General features: G+C 52.6%; 1 protein-coding gene across 2 annotated transcripts in view; it reads left to right on the top strand.

Annotated features, from left to right (window-relative positions):
* NCAPD2 (non-SMC condensin I complex subunit D2) overlaps window positions 1-15,212 on the top strand; it is a 29,459-nt gene extending 14,247 nt beyond the window's left edge. For both annotated transcript variants that reach the window (XM_082636834.1, XM_082636833.1), the window contains exons 9-32: window positions 118-265; window positions 1,467-1,664; window positions 2,015-2,149; window positions 2,246-2,333; window positions 2,430-2,610; window positions 4,180-4,304; window positions 4,805-5,044; window positions 5,344-5,518; window positions 6,027-6,111; window positions 7,725-7,858; window positions 8,189-8,321; window positions 8,415-8,499; window positions 8,572-8,739; window positions 9,036-9,205; window positions 9,917-10,028; window positions 10,103-10,226; window positions 10,309-10,464; window positions 10,807-10,984; window positions 11,070-11,164; window positions 11,633-11,713; window positions 11,863-12,046; window positions 14,276-14,402; window positions 14,509-14,664; window positions 14,884-15,212. In XM_082636834.1, coding sequence (XP_082492960.1) covers window positions 118-265; window positions 1,467-1,664; window positions 2,015-2,149; window positions 2,246-2,333; window positions 2,430-2,610; window positions 4,180-4,304; window positions 4,805-5,044; window positions 5,344-5,518; window positions 6,027-6,111; window positions 7,725-7,858; window positions 8,189-8,321; window positions 8,415-8,499; window positions 8,572-8,739; window positions 9,036-9,205; window positions 9,917-10,028; window positions 10,103-10,226; window positions 10,309-10,464; window positions 10,807-10,984; window positions 11,070-11,164; window positions 11,633-11,713; window positions 11,863-12,046; window positions 14,276-14,402; window positions 14,509-14,664; window positions 14,884-14,969 — 3,364 coding nt within the window. In that variant the 3' untranslated portion in view covers window positions 14,970-15,212. The remainder of the gene's footprint in view (window positions 1-117; window positions 266-1,466; window positions 1,665-2,014; window positions 2,150-2,245; window positions 2,334-2,429; window positions 2,611-4,179; window positions 4,305-4,804; window positions 5,045-5,343; window positions 5,519-6,026; window positions 6,112-7,724; window positions 7,859-8,188; window positions 8,322-8,414; window positions 8,500-8,571; window positions 8,740-9,035; window positions 9,206-9,916; window positions 10,029-10,102; window positions 10,227-10,308; window positions 10,465-10,806; window positions 10,985-11,069; window positions 11,165-11,632; window positions 11,714-11,862; window positions 12,047-14,275; window positions 14,403-14,508; window positions 14,665-14,883) is intronic.
* Window positions 15,213-17,412: the final 2,200 nt, after the last annotated feature.

Genomic DNA, 17,412 nt, shown 5'->3' with positions numbered 1-17,412 from the left:
TTGCTTCTCTGTGTAACATTAGATTCCTTCAGATATTAGATACCAACTTTACCTTCCCTTACTGGGACCTGAGTAATTAAGTTATGCTGCTATGGCTATGTTTATTCCCCTGTGTAGAGAGATTGGACAGAAGTGTCCCCAGGAGTTGAGTCGGGACCCTTCAGGGGCAAAGGGCTTCGCCGCCTTCCTGACAGAACTAGCGGAGCGTGTCCCGGCCATCCTGATGTCCAGCATGTGCATTCTACTAGATCATCTGGATGGAGAGGTAGGTGGTCCCCTGGGGATCTCAGGTTTTTCTAGAGGTTTTTTTTTGTGTGTGATACGCGGGCCTCTCACTGCTGTAGCCTCTCCCGTTCCGGAGCACAGGCTCCGGACGCGCAGGCTCAGCGACCATGGCTCACGGGCCCAGCCGCTCCGCGGCATGTGGGATCCTCCTGGGGCAAGAACCCGCGTCCCCTGCATCGGCAGGTGGACTCCCAACCACCGCGCCACCAGGGAAGCCCTTCTAGAGGTTTTAAGTGCATTGTTGAAAGGCTGTTTCTTAACAAGAAGGAAGCTTTCACTGAAGTCAAGTTGTCTAGGTTAATCACTGTGGCAGTTCCTTCCTATAGAGAAGCAGATGAAGTTTATTGAATTAAATAAAGAGCCACTTATTAATCCTATTTCAATATCACACTGGTGTCACCCAGGTCTGGTAAGGGAGATGACAGTTCCACAGCTTAGGTCTAGTGAGAGTGACTCAGCTGTGATTCTGGGTCCCACCCATTCCTCAGGATGAAGCCCCTTCCTGCCCACCTGGTTCTCAGATCCACCCACATCTTCTGTCTTATCCCTCAGTGTTAGCCTGACTGCTTCCCAAACTGATGCTGGCACTCCTCGGTGAATGGCAGGAACAAAGACAGTCTGCCTGTTCATCTAATGTACTATAACTTTTTATGCAAGACCCCATTCTCTGGCTCTTGGCCTGGCAAAACCCCCAGACACTATTCTCCATGATTCTGTAATGGACTTGGTTGACACTAGGGCTGGTTTCTGTTTCCCTGTCAGTAAGATGTGGGAAGGGAAGTGTGAGGGAAAGGCGGTGTTTATCAGTAAGGATCAAAGGGTAGTAATTAATGCTTTTCAAACGTGTGTTGGTGGATGGACGTGATTTCACATTCAGCTGCCACCATGGTTACCTGGGTGAGCCTTGTGGGGAAAAACTGCTCTGGGCTCTTGTTTATTTTGTCCCTACATTCTCCTCTGACCAGACAAGGCCCTTCTGGGATTCAGCTTTTTCTAGTGACCTCAGGAGTCGACGAATACCTGCTGGGCAGTTGACCAGAAAAAGTCAGAGCTAAGAAAAGCAAGCTTAGCCTTGCCTAAAGGCCTTACCCCTTCTTTGTGCCTGGATGAGCACAGAGTTTAGGAAAAGGACAGTCAGTATGGGGGTGCAGAGGCCCATACCAGCCTCACATCCCTCTCAGAATTACATGATGCGCAACGCCGTGCTGGCGGCCATGGCGGAGATGGTGCTGCAGGTTCTGAATGGGGATCAGCTGGAGGCGGCAGCCCGAGACACCCGAGACCAGTTCTTGGACACCTTGCAGGCCCACGGCCACGACGTCAGCTCCTTTGTACGGAGCCGTGTTTTGCAACTCTTTACCCGGATCGTCCAGCAGAAGGTGAGTGGCCTTTGACATGATAAAGATACACATACCCCTCTATGTACAGGCCAAAGAAAAGAGGAATCCAGGGTCAAAAGAAAAGTAGCTATGTCAAAGAAGAGTCTAGAATTCAGGATTCTACTACCAGTAATAAAGGCCTTCCTCTATCAAGGACAAGGATTCTGGGCTCCATTTAAGGACTACAGTATGTCTTAACCACTACAGACAGTCCTCTTCAGCTATTCACATCCCGTAGAAAAGTTTCCTTAGAATGAGTGGCTAGCTCATGTAGAGTGTACTGCATGATCATCTGGAGCAGAATGGAAGGTGTGGGGCGGGATCTGATCCTGTCTTCCTGTTCCACATAGGCTCTGCCCCTGACACGATTCCAGGCAGTGGTGGCCTTAGCAGTGGGCCGTCTGGCAGACAAGTCGGTGCTGGTTTGTAAAAATGCCATCCAGCTCCTGGCCAGTTTTCTTGCCAATAATCCCTTTTCCTGCAAGGTAAGTAGTCTGGGCCCACCCAAAAGAGAAGGCATTAAACGGAAATAGTGAAATTCCATGGCTCAGTGACCCTGATGTTCATTTTTACCTTGGTAGCTTAGTGATACTGACCTTGCTGGACCGCTACAGAAGGAAACCCAGAAATTACAAGAGATGAGGGCCCAGAGACAAGCTGCAGCTGCTTGTGAGTAGTTGCCGCGGGGGAGTTCTCACCCCAGACATCCTTCCCCTTGCAGCCGGAAACTCAGTGCAAGAGTCCAAGTGAGACTTTCTCATTCAGCCGCAGTGCTGGACCCAGGGGAGGAGTGGGAAGCCATGCTGCCAGAGTTGAAGGCTACCCTGCAGCAGCTGCTGAAGCTTCCCCAGGCAGGAGAGGGGATGCCTGAGGAGGTTGGCGAAACAGAGACGGCGGGAGCGGTGGCAGAACGTGTCCGTCGGTTGCTGGCCAGAGCCGGCTACAGGTCTGTGAGGGGACGGGGCGTTCCCTTGTGACCTGCGAGGGCCAGAGGCAGCCTGTGAGACACAGTATTGGTTTAATTGAAGTGTAGTCGATGTACGGTGTCGTGCGAATTTCTGCTTTACAGCAAAGTGACTGTTAATACACGTGTGTACATTCTTTAACAGTGTTGTTTCTTAAATGAACTGCACTTAGGGTATGCTGCCGTCAGATGGTGGTAGGTGTTTTCACTGCAGTAATAGTCTGAACACCAGATTTATGCTAAAGGCAAAGTCTACAATTAAGCATGCTTTTCTACTTTTACAAATGTTTAAAGAAACTACTAAAACAACTAAGCGTAAATCGTGTTATAATTAAATATGACCAAAGTCCCGCTTCATTTGAAGAAGGCGACCTGTAAGCATAATCCTAGTTCTATAAAGTAAGTTACTTAAACTTTCTGGGCCTCAGTTTCATTATGTATTTAAAAATAGTTGATTAGGGGCCTCCCTGGTGGCGCAAGTGGTTGAGAGTCCGCCTGCCGATGCAGGGGATACGGGTTCGTGCCCCGGTCTGGGAGGATCCCATATGCCGCGGAGCGGCTGGGCCCGTGAGCCATGGCCGGTGGGCCTGCGCATCCGGAGCCTGTGCTCCGCAACGGGGGAGGCCACAACAGTGAGAGGCCCGCATACCGCAAAAAGAAAAAAAAAAAAAAAAAAATAGTTGATTAGGTCATAAGATCTCTAGTGGCTTTCTAATTCCAAAATGGGTGAGCTGATAAATAATAACAAACGTGCTCAATCGTGCCTTAATTTTTAAATCAACCTGGTATGAATCCTGATCTTAGAGAAGAGATTTTTGTGACTAGAACTTGGGAGCACCTTGGCAACAGAAGCGTTATAGCTGTCCAGGTATTCTTAAACCTCAGCCACAAGTCATTAGTTTACTTCTTACCCAATTAGGCTGCTCAGAAAGGCTGAAGAGAGGGTGGCTAGTTGGCTCTCTGACTCCCTACGTCTCTCTGGTGTCTCTTCGCTAAAGCATAAAAGGCAGCCTGCTCTGCCTGCAAGCATGCTCTTGAGGAGGTAGGAAAAGGCTTCTCACCTTAAAGATGTCCCCTCGTCCTTCAGCAATCCTTGGCAGCCGGTGCCGGGTGAAGTTTTTAACAGCTGAGGTTCTGGCTTCCGGTTACAAATTTAAACGTGTTAGAACGTAACTTTGTAACAGTTTAATAGCAGAGTTTTTTTGGGGGGGGGTTGTTTTTTTTTAAGCAGGAAGCTACTTTTTCGTAATTAGACAATATATTCACATCGTACAGTATTTAAAATTCGAACAAGGACGTGCCATGAAAAATCCCTTTCAAGCCTGCTTTCCAGCCAGTTAGTTCCCTTCCCTTAGCGAGCCTCCTTCTAGAGATAATATGTAGTCACACAGTCAAACATATCTACATATTTTTCCCCCTTTTTATACAAGTGACAGAATTCTCTACCAGTAGGTCTAGGTTCTTGATGGAATCATGACACAGGCTCCCTGACACAAGGCTGCAGTGACACTCTTATGGGTGCCTGATTGGTGACAGGTGATGTTCTGTCAGGCAGGCCATCATTCTCACCAAAGAAGCCATAGGCCACTTCCAGGACTCTGAACCCTTCTGTCACATGGACCCAGAGGAGTCAGAGGAGACCAGATTCCTGAATCTCTTAGGAGCTATCTTCAAAGGTAAATTCCTTTTCTTTCTTCAGTCAGCAAACAAGACACTTCAACTGTATTTATAGACCATTCACTTTATGTCAGACACTGGCCTGGCTGGCAACCTGGTGCTGAAAGAGGCCAGAGGGGAGTTAGTGGTGCTTCTGCTCTGGAATGGAAGCAGCCTACGGGCCTAAGATATAGTCACAGGGTATAAAGGGTTATTTCCAAACCGTAGAGGACTTGAGGAATCTTTTTTGAGAAATGAACCAACATATTTTAGAATAAATTCTAAATTTATACTTTCCTAGTGAGAATTCCCCAGTGGTCCAGTGGTTAGGACTGTGCATTTCCATTGCAGGGGGCACAGGTTTGATCCTTGGTCAGGGAACTAAGATCCCGCAAGTAGCGCGGCACGGCAAAAAAAACAAAAAGCTTTCCTATTGTAGAAACAAATCTTCAGCGATGTTTAGAGCTGTTGGGTTTCCCCGTATACCCTTGGTATACCCGTATACCATGTGTAACTCTAGGCCCAGCAGCTCCCACACAGGAGAAGAATCCCCAGGGGGCTGCGGGGAACTTGGGCCCAGGAGAGACTGGCTGCAAAGACAAGCCCAGTGTGTCAGAGCCTGAGAAATGCAGGGAAAACGATGAGCTGGTGAAGCAGGAGATGCTGGTGCAGTATCTGCAGGACGCCTACAGCTTCTCCCTGAAGATCACAGAGGCCATTGGCATCATAAGCAAGATGATGTATGAACACACAACTACAGGTGCGCCGGCATCCCCTCTGCAAGGACTGGGTCTTGGAGTTGGAAGAACCAGTCTTGTCCGTATTTTATTGATGTCTGTCCGCTCCTTTGAAAAGCCCGGATTCTTACTTCAATTTGCTTTGTGTAGCCCTGCGGAGTGTGCATACAGTATTTCACGGGGCATTTAGGGGAGTTGGCATCCTCAGGGAAAAAGGAGGAAGGCCTCCGCTCGCATGTTGCTACCTTAAGAAAGGCTCCGTCTTTAAGTATTGGGGGAGTTTTGCCAAGCAGATAGGTGACATTTGTGTCTGTCCTCTCAGTGGTACAGGAGGTGATTGAATTCTTTGTGATGGTGTTCCAATTTGGGGTACCCCAGGCCCTGTTCGGGGTGCGCCGCATGCTGCCTCTCATCTGGTCAAAGGAGCCTGGTGTCCGGGAAGCTGTGCTGAACGCCTACCGCCAACTTTACCTCAACCCTAAGGGGGACTCTGCCAGGTAGATGGGCTGTGTCTCGCCTCCTGAAGGAGTGGGGGGGTGGGCACCCTTCTAGGGGAGTTCTAGCTCCAGAGGCACTAGGTCTGTAATGGGCTCGGGGTGGGGCTGAACTGCCAGTGAAACCCGTCCTAAGCAGTTACTTGGTTTGTTTTTGTTTTTCTTTTTATTGAAGTATAGTTGATGTGTACAATATTAAATGTTATACGTGTGCAATATAGTAATTCACTACTTTTAAAGGTTATACTCCATTTATAGTTATAAAATATTCCCTATGTACAGTATATCCTTGTAGCTTACTTTATACATAACAGTTTGAACCTCTTAATCCCCTGCCCCTATATTGTCCCTCCCACTTCCCTCTCCCCACTGTTGACCGCTAGTTCTCTATATCTGTGAGTCTAAGGCAGTTATTTATTATTTGACACTGTGATGGGATTGCCTAGTAACCTGTTTGCCAGGTTCAACTTCTTGGTCTTTTATTGACCCCTGATCTCTGCTGTTCCCACAGAGCCAAGGCCCAGACTTTGATTCACAATCTCTCTTTGCTGCTAGTGGACGCCTCAGTTGGGACCATTCAGTGTCTTGAGGAAATTGTAAGTCTCCTCACTTTGACTTACTCATTCAGCAAGTATTAGTAAGTGATTACTGTGTGTTCAGCAACGTACTCAGCCCTGCAAAGAAGTATAAGATTATTTGCTTTCAAGTCTAGTTGGCAGCCCCAAACACAAAACATTTCTAGAGCAATGCTGCAGATTGCGAAGTGGCCCAGGCAAGGGTTATAGTAGCGATAGTAATATAATAATAACAACACGTTACGCCAGGTACTGTATTTAGCACTTTGCTCGTATTAATTTGCTAATCCTCACAACAGCCCTAGGAGGTTATACTATAATCAGCATTTTACAATGAGAAATCTGAGGCACAGAGATCTTAGAGAAGTTGGCTAATTTCAGCTACTTAGGAGCAAAGTTTGAGATTCAAACTCAGGCATAAGAGTTCCAGAAAACATACTCTTACCTGGTATGTCATACTGACGAGTAGAGTGGGAAAGAGAGCAGTGTGAGGTGGAATAGTCGAGGGAAAAGCTTCCTGAAGGTGGCAGGACTTAATTTGGGTCTTGATGAGTAGGATTTAGAGAATGAAAGAAAGGAGGGAGTTAAAGAGAATTAAAGAAATGAAAACGTTTCAGACAGAAAGCCAAGAAGGAGCACTGCCTATATTGTAGAATGAAGACGACTGTGTTCTGGCTCAAAACTGTCATCTGGAAAAGATAGGAAGCTGGAAATGTGGGTTGGAACTAAACCGGGAAGATCCCGGGATGCCTTTCAAGAGTCTCGGACCTGAGCCTCGTCAGCCAGGGACTGCAGCATTTTAGTGAGGCGGACCTGCTTTGAAGGGTTCGGGTTATAGGACAGAAGGCAGAGGCGGGGCTGACCACCAGCGTCCACTGGGAGGAGCGTTCTCCTCACTGCGGGAAAGAAGAGCCTGCTGGTGGCGCTTGGCCCGAGACCTTGCAGAGTGGCTGCTGGCCAGGAGCCCATACAGCAGGCAAAGGAGAGCTATTTCTACATGGTGAGCAGAGCTGTGGCGTGATGAAATAGACGCCTGGGGAGGTCACAGCATACAGGCTGGCTGGAGCAGAGGCTAGGGACAGGGACGTCCCTGGAGGCTGCTGTAGATGCGCAGTGACGGGGTCTGGGAGGAGAATCTGTAGAATTGCACTTTAATGGAAGATAAATTTTAAAAGGAAGAATAGGTCGGACCAAGTGACTGATACATAAACTATTAGGCGACTGTGAAGTCTGAAGCGTATGTGACTGTCGGTGTAGGTGCCGCTGGCAAAATGAAAAGGCAAGAGAGGACGATGGCGTCCATCTCAGACATGCTGAGTCAGTGGTACCAGCAAGGAAACCCACTAGGAATCTCCAGAATGTAGTCCGAACTGTAGATCCACGTGAACTCAACGAGGTCAGTTTCAGTGTGTCATCTTCATGAACATAGTTTTGAAGGCGTGAGAGCAGAAAAGTAGCAGAGACGGAAGTACCTCCCCAGACCCCACTTTACATTTCGAGCCTCCTCCTTCCTCTCCCGCTCCTCAACATTGCCTTTACTTACTTAGGTTCTCGATATTCTCTTCAGAGGAGGTGGACCAAGCATCAGGGGAATTGTTATTTTTTGGCCTGAGCCCTTTTTCTTTTCTCTTCAGCTCTGTGAGTTTGTGCGGAAGGATGAATTGAAACCAGCGGTGACCCAAGTGCTGTGGGAGCGGGCAACCAAGAAGGTGCCCTGCTCTCCTCTGGAGCGCTGTTCCTCTGTCATGCTTCTTGGGATGATGGCACGGTGAGACTCAGATCCAGACAGGCAGTAGGACGAGAGAGGAAGGGAAGGTTCCCTTAAGACTGCTTCAGTAATAGCAGTCAGGCCCAGCTGAGCTCTGCGCACGCATCAGCCACCTAAATGGAGAATAAAACAGTGACCGTACCAGCAGAAACAGTGGGGTCAACAGAGCAAGAGGGATGCCAGGGGGCCAGCCCTATGCCAGAGCCTTTCTGTAGTGCTCCAAGGCTCTCGAAGCCCTGAGTTGGGTGCTGGTTCCTACCCCCCTTGGTGTTGTCCCCCACGCAGAGGGGTCCGTGAGTGGCTTTTAACTCTATGGCTTCCTTCTCCTAGAGGAAAACCAGAAATTGTGGGGAGCAACTTAGACACACTGGTGAGCATAGGGCTGGATGAGAAGCTTCCACAGGACTACAGGTTGGCCCAACAGGTGTGCCATGCCATTGCCAACATCTCTGACAGGAGGAAGGTACGGGGGGTGGGTACGTCCAAACTAAGGAGAGTGGGCGTCCTCCTGTCCACCCTCAACACATACCCACGTTGTCTTCCCTGCTTTTGACAGCCTTCTCTGGGCAAACGTCACCCTCCCTTCCGGCTGCCTCAGGAACACTGCTTGTTTGAGCGACTACAGGAGACCGTCAGGAAAGGTGAGCTATCATGAAGGGCCTCGGGCAGAATTGGGCCTTTGTCTGCAGTGGCAACTTCTCCCTTCTGCGCAGGCGTTGTCTGCCCAGACCCACTCTGGATCCCATTCAAGGAGGCGGCAGTGACCCTCATTTACCAGCTGGCAGAGGGCCCCGAGGTGATCTGTGCCCGGATGCTGCAGGGCTGTGCAAAGCAGGCCCTGGAGAAGCTGGGAGAGAAAAGCACCCCCCAGGAGGCCCCGAGTAAGTAGGCAAGAGGGTCGGTGGGCCCGCGGGCAGCAGCCAGCTTCTGCTGCTGTCCCTGCCGGCCAGGAGCCACTGACTCCACCACTTCCTACAACCACTCCCGATCCCCTCAGCCCACGCTGTCTCCTTCTGTCACTCAGGCTGGGCCAGTCACTGCTACCACACCCTCCACCCCCATCTCTTGCTTCTTCACTGGGGTGTAGAGCGTGTGAGCAAGGGGGCCATCAGTATTGCGGGGGCCTGTGAGACTTGATTGCCTTTTTCTCCCTGCTTTCCCGCTCCCCCTCCTGCAGAGGACACCCCTGTGCTCCCCACTTTCCTGTTGATGAACCTGCTGTCCCTGGCCGGGGATGTGGCTCTGCAGCAGCTGGTGCATCTGGAGCAGGCAGTGAGTGGAGAGCTCTGTCGGCGCCGAGTTCTTCGGGAAGAACAGGAGCATAAGACGAAAGAACCCAAGGAGAAGGTGAATGGCACGCCTGGGCATTTGGGTTCGGGTCCCAGGCGTTTCCCAGATTGGCTTCCAGCCCTCGGGTCCTTCACATTTCCTTCTGGGGATCTGCGCTTCTCTCCTGTTAAATGAGCTGATGGAGACTGTCTCCTTGCTGCTGCTGCTACTCTGGAAACGATTAGTGAGAACAAAGATGGATCACCCAGGAAGGAAAGTTTTAGGTAAATACAGAGCATCGAGATAGGGACCTTGGCATAAGACACAGGCTGTGCCCTAGGCAGTGTTTGTTAGAACCAGCACACTCCCACGGCCTTTCCGGCAGCCTTGGTGACTGGGCCTAGCACCTGATGGGACCTTGTGTTCTCTCCACTAGAGGCAGTGACGTCTGGCAGACAAATCATTGACAGAGCCCTGCAGCAGTGAGATAAAGTCTGACCTTCTCTGTGACCTTGAACCATTGTCTGGCAGGCTCCATCTGTTTTACTGTGTATAGGAAGTTACATGCTTCTGAGGAGGAATTCAGAAGAGATGTGGGATGCTTTGGCAACTTAAACACAAACGGACCTAGTTCTTTCCGGTTTAATTCACGAGTCCTTTGGATACACGTGACAAGCCTGTGAATGGTTTTGCAGAATTTGTGTTTCCCCAGATCCATTTGTGCGAAATGAAGGGTAGGCTGGAATCAAAACGGTCTGCTCACCCATGACCTGGCTGCTTTCCCATCAGAATCCAAGCTCTGAAGCCACCATGGAGGAGGAGATGGGGCTGGTTGGGGCTACGGCTGATGACACCGAGGCAGAACTCATCCGTGGCATCTGTGAGCTGGAGCTGCTAGATGGTGAGAAGAATTGCTGAGTGACCCTGTCCCTGGCGAGGCAGGCTGTCCCAAACCTAGAGTTGTTCCTCCACCAGGCAAACAGACACTGGCTGCCTTTGTTCCACTTCTGCTTAAAGTCTGCAACAACCCTGGTCTCTATAGCAACCCAGAGCTCTCTGCAGCTGCTTCACTTGCCCTGGGCAAGTTCTGCATGATCAGGTAGGCCTTGGGGTGGCCGTCGCCTTCTCCAGGAGGAAGGGGGATGGTATGGTTTCCCTGATGATCCTCTCTTTGCCCCTAGTGCCACTTTCTGTGACTCCCAGCTTCGTCTTCTGTTCACCATGCTAGAGAAGTCGTCACTCCCCATCGTTCGATCTAACCTCATGATTGCTACTGGGGACCTGGCCATCCGCTTCCCCAACCTGGTGGACCCCTGGACACCTCATCTGTATGCTCGGTGAGGGACACCTCGCAGTACCTTCGCCGTCCCTGCCAGCCCTGGAGGCTGTGGTGGAGTCAGTGTGAGAATCCCCGAAACTGTTCCCTGGTCTTTAGTGTTCCCTTGAACATCTGTGCAGGCCCTGGCTGAGCGTGGCCCCAAAGGGATTGATGCTTCTTGTCTAAAGCCTTGGTTACAGCCTTGGCCTCTTTCCCCAAACCCAGCTTTCAACTCTAGACATCCTCTACCTGCTTCTAGAATGGCACCAGGAAGAGGCCCTAGGGTCCTGCTGAGGGCCTCTCTGCCAGTGCCAGCTTTAGCCCGTGGTCTTGGTCCTAATGACTCGGATTTCATTCTCAGTCTCCGGGACCCCGCTCAGCAAGTGCGGAAGACAGCTGGGCTTGTGATGACCCACCTGATCCTGAAGGACATGGTGAAGGTGAAGGGGCAGGTGAGCGAGATGGCCGTGCTGCTCACCGACCCCGCCCCTCCGATCGCCGCCCTGGCCAAGAACTTCTTCAACGAGCTCTCCCACAAGGTGAGAGGTCGGGGCAGCTCAGAGTGTGCTGCCGGGGGGACATGCAGGTCACCTCGTCTCTTTGATATGACTCTCTCTCTTACAGGGCAATGCAATCTATAACCTCCTTCCAGATATCATCAGCCGCCTGTCAGCCCCTGAGGGAGGAGTGGAGGAGGAGCCTTTCCGCACCATCATGAAGTACAGTTCCCTGGGCCTTGGGGCACACTTTCCACTGTAGGGCAGCCTTAGGAATCAGACAGAACTGTGTGTGGTTTCTGGCTCTGCTACTCTTTAGCCGTGTGGACTTCAGCAATAACCACCTCTGTGCCTGTTCCTCGTGTGTAAAAGGAGGCCAGAAATACTTCCCCTTTATTAGTTCTTGAAAAGATTCAATAAGGTAAAAGTCCTGACACTGGATGGCAGCTGCTTTTGTTATAAATTTGCAGTCACAGTGAAATTCCTCAGGAGGGTGGGGTGGACCCTTCCCTGAGGCTTGAGAGAGGGCAGGAGGGACAGGCCCGTGCATGGGCCACGGCAGAGAAGAGCCTGCTATGGCAGCAGGAGGATGACGGAAGGCTGGTGCTGGGGAGGGTACGGGGCTGGTGTTGGCAGTGGGCGGGTTCGGAGCTGCCCCCAGAGACGGCACATCCGCATCTCCTCCTGCAGGCAGCTCCTTTCCTACATCACCAAGGACAAGCAGACCGAGAGCCTGGTGGAGAAGCTGTGTCAGCGGTTCCGCACGGCCCAGTACGCTGCCTGCCTTGAGGGCTCTTTGTGGCGAGAGGGAAAGAGCTCCCCCCAACCAGGGACCTCCCCAGGGCTGTGGGAGGCTGATGAGGAAGGAGGCCTTTCCCTCCTGGGTCCCACTGCTCCTCACAGAGCCGTCCCGCCCGCAGGACCGAGCGCCAGTACCGGGACCTGGCCTACTGCGTGTCACAGCTGCCCCTCACAGAGCGGGGCCTCCGCAAGATGCTGGAAAACTTTGACTGCTTTGGAGATAAACTGTCAGACGAGTCCATCTTCAGCGCCTTTTTGTCCGTTGTGGGCAAGTTGCGGCGTGGAGCCAAGCCCGAGGGCAAGGTGAGCAGCGCCCACTGCACTCCAGCCGCAGTTCATTCCACTGTTCTGAGGCTCTGGATTTCTGACTTAGCCCCAGCTGATTGCAACCAAGTATCCAGAGTGACCTGAGACCAGATCTTTCTGTCTCCAATTCCTGATTCTTTGTTTCTCTTTTTTCTTTTCTTCAGTAGACTTTATTGAGGGCAGTTTCAGGTTCAAAGCAAAATTGAGTAAACTATAGAGTTCCCCCATGTGCTCCCTGCCCCCAGGCAGGCACAGCCTCACAGCCTCCCCGGTTACCCGCATCCCCGCCAGAGGCTAAAGCGGGACATCCATGAACCTGCCTGGACACATCACCATTGCCCAGAGAGCGTGGTTTCCAGGAGGGCTCGCTCAGTGACGTGCACGCTGAGGGTTTAGTCGACTGTATCGTGGCCTGTGCCCACCACTGTGTGACATTCCGAGTAGATTCCCTGCCCTGAGCATCCTCTGCCCCCCTGTTCACCCCACCGCCCCGCAGCCCCGGCAGCCACTGGTCTTTTTTTTTTTTTTTTTTTTTTTTATCCTGTCTTCAAATCCTTTACTACCTCCAAGGTAATGTGGGTCTGGCTGGGGGCTACAGCCTTCCCATAGCTTCCCGCCTCAGCACACAACCGAAGACCTCAGTCTCCACGCCCTATGTGGTCTCTCCCGTACTCCCTCCCGACTCCCATCTGGTGCCCCGCTGCCGCCATCTCTGCACAGCAACCCTCCTGAACACCTTTAACTTCCAAACATGCATCCTGCTTCCTCCTACCGGAGAAACTTTGCTCTGCACTGGGCTTTCTGCCCTCCACTTGTTTCGGTCACCCTGGCCTTCAGGTCCCAGGTCAAATGCCCCTTCCTTAGCGGCAACTTCCCTAACTCCCCAGAACAGATCCTGTGACCCCCTATCCCTACTACGCCCTCGTAACAGAGTTCTCTGATTATGTGATACTCTGCTGCAAGACCAACCTAAGGACAGAGATCCACAGTTTTTCCTTTGCTCCCCACTTTCTAGCCTCCCAATCAGACACAGGGCTGTCCAAAAGTACCTGAATAAGTAAATGAATGAAGCTGAGGATTTATAGAGAGCCTTGTTAAGTTTTCCAGCATTTCTGCTTCCACTGCTAGCCCCAGGACAAGTATCTCTTATGGACAGCTTGGGTCCACCTTGCTTCCCACTCAGCCCAGGCCCAAATCCCAAGTCTGCTGGCTCTACTGAGTCTCTTATTTCTGACTTACTTTCAAATCCACCATCTCGCAATCAAGGCTTCCGGACCTAAGTATGTGCCTACAGGGAGGAATGAGCCATTCCATCCTTCCTACTTCTCAATAATTGCCATCAAGTTAATATTTATAGACGGCCCATCCTCCTCACATCTTTATGACGAAGATACTATTGCTTCTTCCCACTTAGCATCATCGCAGCGCAAAAGAGGAAACCAATATTGACAGAAAATGTCAAATAGTTTAGACAGGGGTTTGCTCCCGGGCTACGTGACTTCCTACGGCTGAAAGACTATAAATTTAGACTCAAGCCCAAGTTCTGCAGAAACATCCCAGAAAAGAGCCTCACGGGGATCCTCGCCTCTGAAACCCGAGGCTGGGCCCCCTCCCCTCTTCCCCGTCTCTCTCCCATTCCCTCTCGGCTGCCGAGGCCCCGCCCCTCCCGGAGCACGCCACTGGTCTTTTTACTGTTGCCACAGCTTCGCCTTCTGCAGGGTGTCATATCGTCGCACCCACACGGTATATGCTCTTCTCAGTTGGGTTCTTTCATTTAGTGATATGCGTTTAAGGTTCCTCCATGTCTTTTCATGGACTTGTTTCTTGCTTTTTTTTTTTTTAATTATTTATTTTTGGCAGCGTTGGGTCTTCGTTGCTGCGCGTGGGCTTTCTCTAGTTGCGGCGAGTGGGGGCTGCTCTTCGTTGCAGTCCGTGGGCTTCTCATTGTGGTGGCTTCTCTTGTTGCGGAGCACGGGCTCTAGGTGCGCGGGCTTCAGTAGTTGTGGCTTGCAGGCTCTAGAGCGCAGACTCAGTAGTTGTGGCACACGGGCTTAAGTTGCTCCGCGGCATGTGGGATCTTCCCGGACCGGGGCACGAACCCGTGTCCCCTGCATTGGCAGGTGGATTCTTAACCACTGCACCACCAGGGAAGCCCCGACTTGTTTCTTTTTAATTACAGAAATAACTATATTTCCAGGCCTGCTTTTCACCTCTTTTTGCCTCCAGGCTGTAATAGATGAATTCGAGCAGAAGCTTCGGGCATGTCACACCAGAGGTTTGGATGCAATAGAGGAACTTGAGATTGGCCAAGCGGGGAGCCAGAGAGCCCCATCAGCCAGGAAACAGCCTGCTGGTACGTGAGGCAGCCCCTTGCGGGACAGACCAGGCGGGGCCCTCCTCTCAGATAGAGGTTCCTTTTTTTTTTTCCTTTTTTGGACTCACGCCTCTGCCTTTTCTAGTCTCTAGACACCGGCATCTGGCTTCTGCAGCATCACACAGTGACTTTGTCACACCTGAGCCCCGCCGTACTACCCGATGGCGTCCAGACACCAAGCAGCAAGTTTCAAGAAAGAAACTCAGAATCGTCTTCTCAAGTGATGAGTCCAGTGAGGAAGGTACGGTGCTTCCTTCCACACCCGGCCCAGAAGAGGCACAGCTCGGTGGGCGGGGGGGAGGCTGGCTTTGATGGGGTCCTGCTGTGTAGGCCCCCTGCCCCCAAGGTCCTCTTCCTCCCTGTGCAGTGTGGTCTGGGACTGTCCCATTTGTTCTCTGAGACCTATGTTTCACCATCTTTGTGACTCAGCTTTTTTTTATTCCCCCAATTCTTTGAATAGAACCGTTAGCAGAGATGACAGAAGATGAGACACCCAAGAAAACCACCCCCATCCGCCGAGCATCTGCTTACAGGCACAGGTCCTAGGGGCAGCCTTGCCTGTTCCCAAGCCTGCTGTGCTGGTGTCTTGTGGAGTGACCTTGAATTCCATTTCCCTTGTAAAATACTTGTTTGCCTGTCTCCTTGATTTTTTAATGCATAAATGGTCTTTATAACAGACGGCTTTGCTCTTAAACTAGACTAACTGAACCGAGTTGAGCTGCTTTCCTTGGAATATACATTTGCCAGTTTCCTAGTTTTCCAATGAATAAATGTTTTTATATACTTTTAGAGGTTCTTCCTAATCTCATCTTTGTTTCATCTTTCTCGTTAGCCCAGAGGCAGGCAGCAGATAGAGCGTTACTGATCCAGGAGGATAAGATGAGCCCAGGAGTCTGGGGCCTGTCCCAGCATCTGCTGAGGTTCACGCCCCCTCAGTGCCTCGTCTTTGCCTCTCGACCTCCCCACCCTGCACGCGTGGCAGGATTGCTCTGCTGTGCAGAATTAGGCAGCGTCTAGACTCCAGATCCGCACTTCTCAATCTGGGGGCGATCTTGCCCTGCCGGGGACAGTCGGCAGCATCTAGAGACTATTTTTGTGGTCACAACCCAGCAGGAGGGGTGCTACCAGCAGCTAGGGGGCTGAGGCCAGGGATGTTGCTAAATATCCTACAATGAATGCACAGGACAGAGCCCACCACAGAGAACGCTCCGGCCCAAAATGTCAGTGCAGCTGAAGTTGAGAAACCCTCCTCTCCACCAAGGGCTGGCTTCGGTCCTGCCCTCACCCCGACTCGTGCCCCTGACCCCATCTCTGAAGACCAGGTGACTGACCTGGCCAGGCTGATGGGAGATCAGGTCATACATGATTCCCCGTCAGCTCTAGACAGTGTCTCTGGGGACTGTCTCCCAGGGATTCTTCACCGCGTTACAGGGTCTGCAGCAAGTCAGCCCCTCAGATGCAGGCCCCGTCCACCCCCTCCTACTCCCCAGTTCCCCTCTGCTGAGTCACCTGAACTGGAGGCAGTGAGGCTGTTGTCATGGCCACACTGGTGTCTTTGCTGTCATGACAACAGCACACTGCATCAGCCGGTCGTGCTCCCGGAGCACTGAGCTCCCTCTTTTCAGCAAAGAACAGTAATGAGAAATGACAAGCACGCGGCAAAGGGGGACGTGCTTTGGGTAGCACAGGAGGGTGGAGGGGCTCCTAAGGCCCTTGTCAGGGAAGGCGCTGCCGTCCTGGTGGAGCCTGAGGAGGCGGCGTCTCCCCTCCACTTACCCAGCAGACCGCTGGGTGCGGTGCTTCCCGCCTCCCCCACCATTAGCTGCCCTGTGGCCCTGCCCTTCCTGCTCCTGCAGAAGTCTGGCCATGGGCCATGCAGATGGCTGCCAGCCACAGCCAGCCTTGGGTCTGGGGCCCCAAGAGGGAGGGCAATCCCAGAAAGGCAAGGGATGGGCTGGAGTCGGGGTGCAGGGCAGTGCTCTCTGCCTTTTAAGCAAAGGTTATCACCATGCGGGGCTAAACTTAGCCACAGGCTTTTCAGCTGGAAAAGGGGGCTGGTCTCAGGTTACGCTGGGCCAGCAAAGAGGCCCCAATTCTGTCCCCCGGCACCTGCTGACGGGCAATGTCCATCCCACCCCACCCCCCTCTAAACCCTCAACCCTTCACGTCCTCAGAACCAGCCCTTCCTCCGTCCTCAGCTTACAAACCCAGCACAGTGCAGGCTTCTGACTGACTGGCCTTGGAGAGGAATGGATCCCTTCCTCCACGTCACGTGTGGGAAGGGGCTGGGGGCCTGTTCCCACCATGCGCCCAAGACCTCCCAATATTTTCCCTCTTCTGGACTCCTCACCCTGCCCCCAACATCCCCTGGACGCAGCCAGTGAAGGGGAGGCCCTGGCTGCAGGGCTGGCCTGCACGTCCCAGGATGGGGAGGGACTTCCGCCCTCACGTCCTGCTCTCGGCCCAGGGTGAAAGAGGCATTGTCTCCCAGCCCGGGCGGCACAGCCCTCAGGTTTCCCAGGAGCGCATTTGTGGGAGGCCTCCGGCCCTCTACCGGGCCAGCCGCCAGCAGTGATGTTATCCCGCCCCGGAGCCCCAGCCCGGGCCTAGGGGAGAGCAGCGGGTGCGCACAGGGCCTGGTTTGTCTGCCCCGATTCTCAGGCCTCCAGGCTGCCTGCGCCGCAGGACATCGTGACCTTCAGTGCAGACCCCTCCCCCTCATGCCTCCTCCGGAGCCTCCTTCCTCACCAGGCCCGCACAGCCCAAGGCCCAGACCCGGCCCCCGGCCCCCGGCCCGGAGAGGCCAGAAGCCGGGCTTGGGGGGGGGGGAGGGGGGCTGGGCAGGGCCCTGCGGGAGGCCCCTCGCGAGCCTTTTCCTCTGCTGTTCCTGTGTCACTACCGAAGAGCCTCGATAAGCTCCTCAGCCTTCCCGCCTCTCAGCCTTTGAAAGCAGGGGAGCGGGGCCGGGGAGGAGGAGGAAGGGGGACAC

The sequence above is a fragment of the Mesoplodon mirus genome, assembly GCF_964341445.2.
Source record: "Mesoplodon mirus genome assembly, chromosome: 11".
Lineage (NCBI taxonomy): Eukaryota > Metazoa > Chordata > Mammalia > Artiodactyla > Ziphiidae > Mesoplodon > Mesoplodon mirus.
Note: the sequence above shows the minus strand (reverse complement) of the source record. Positions and strands in the feature narration are given on the sequence as shown.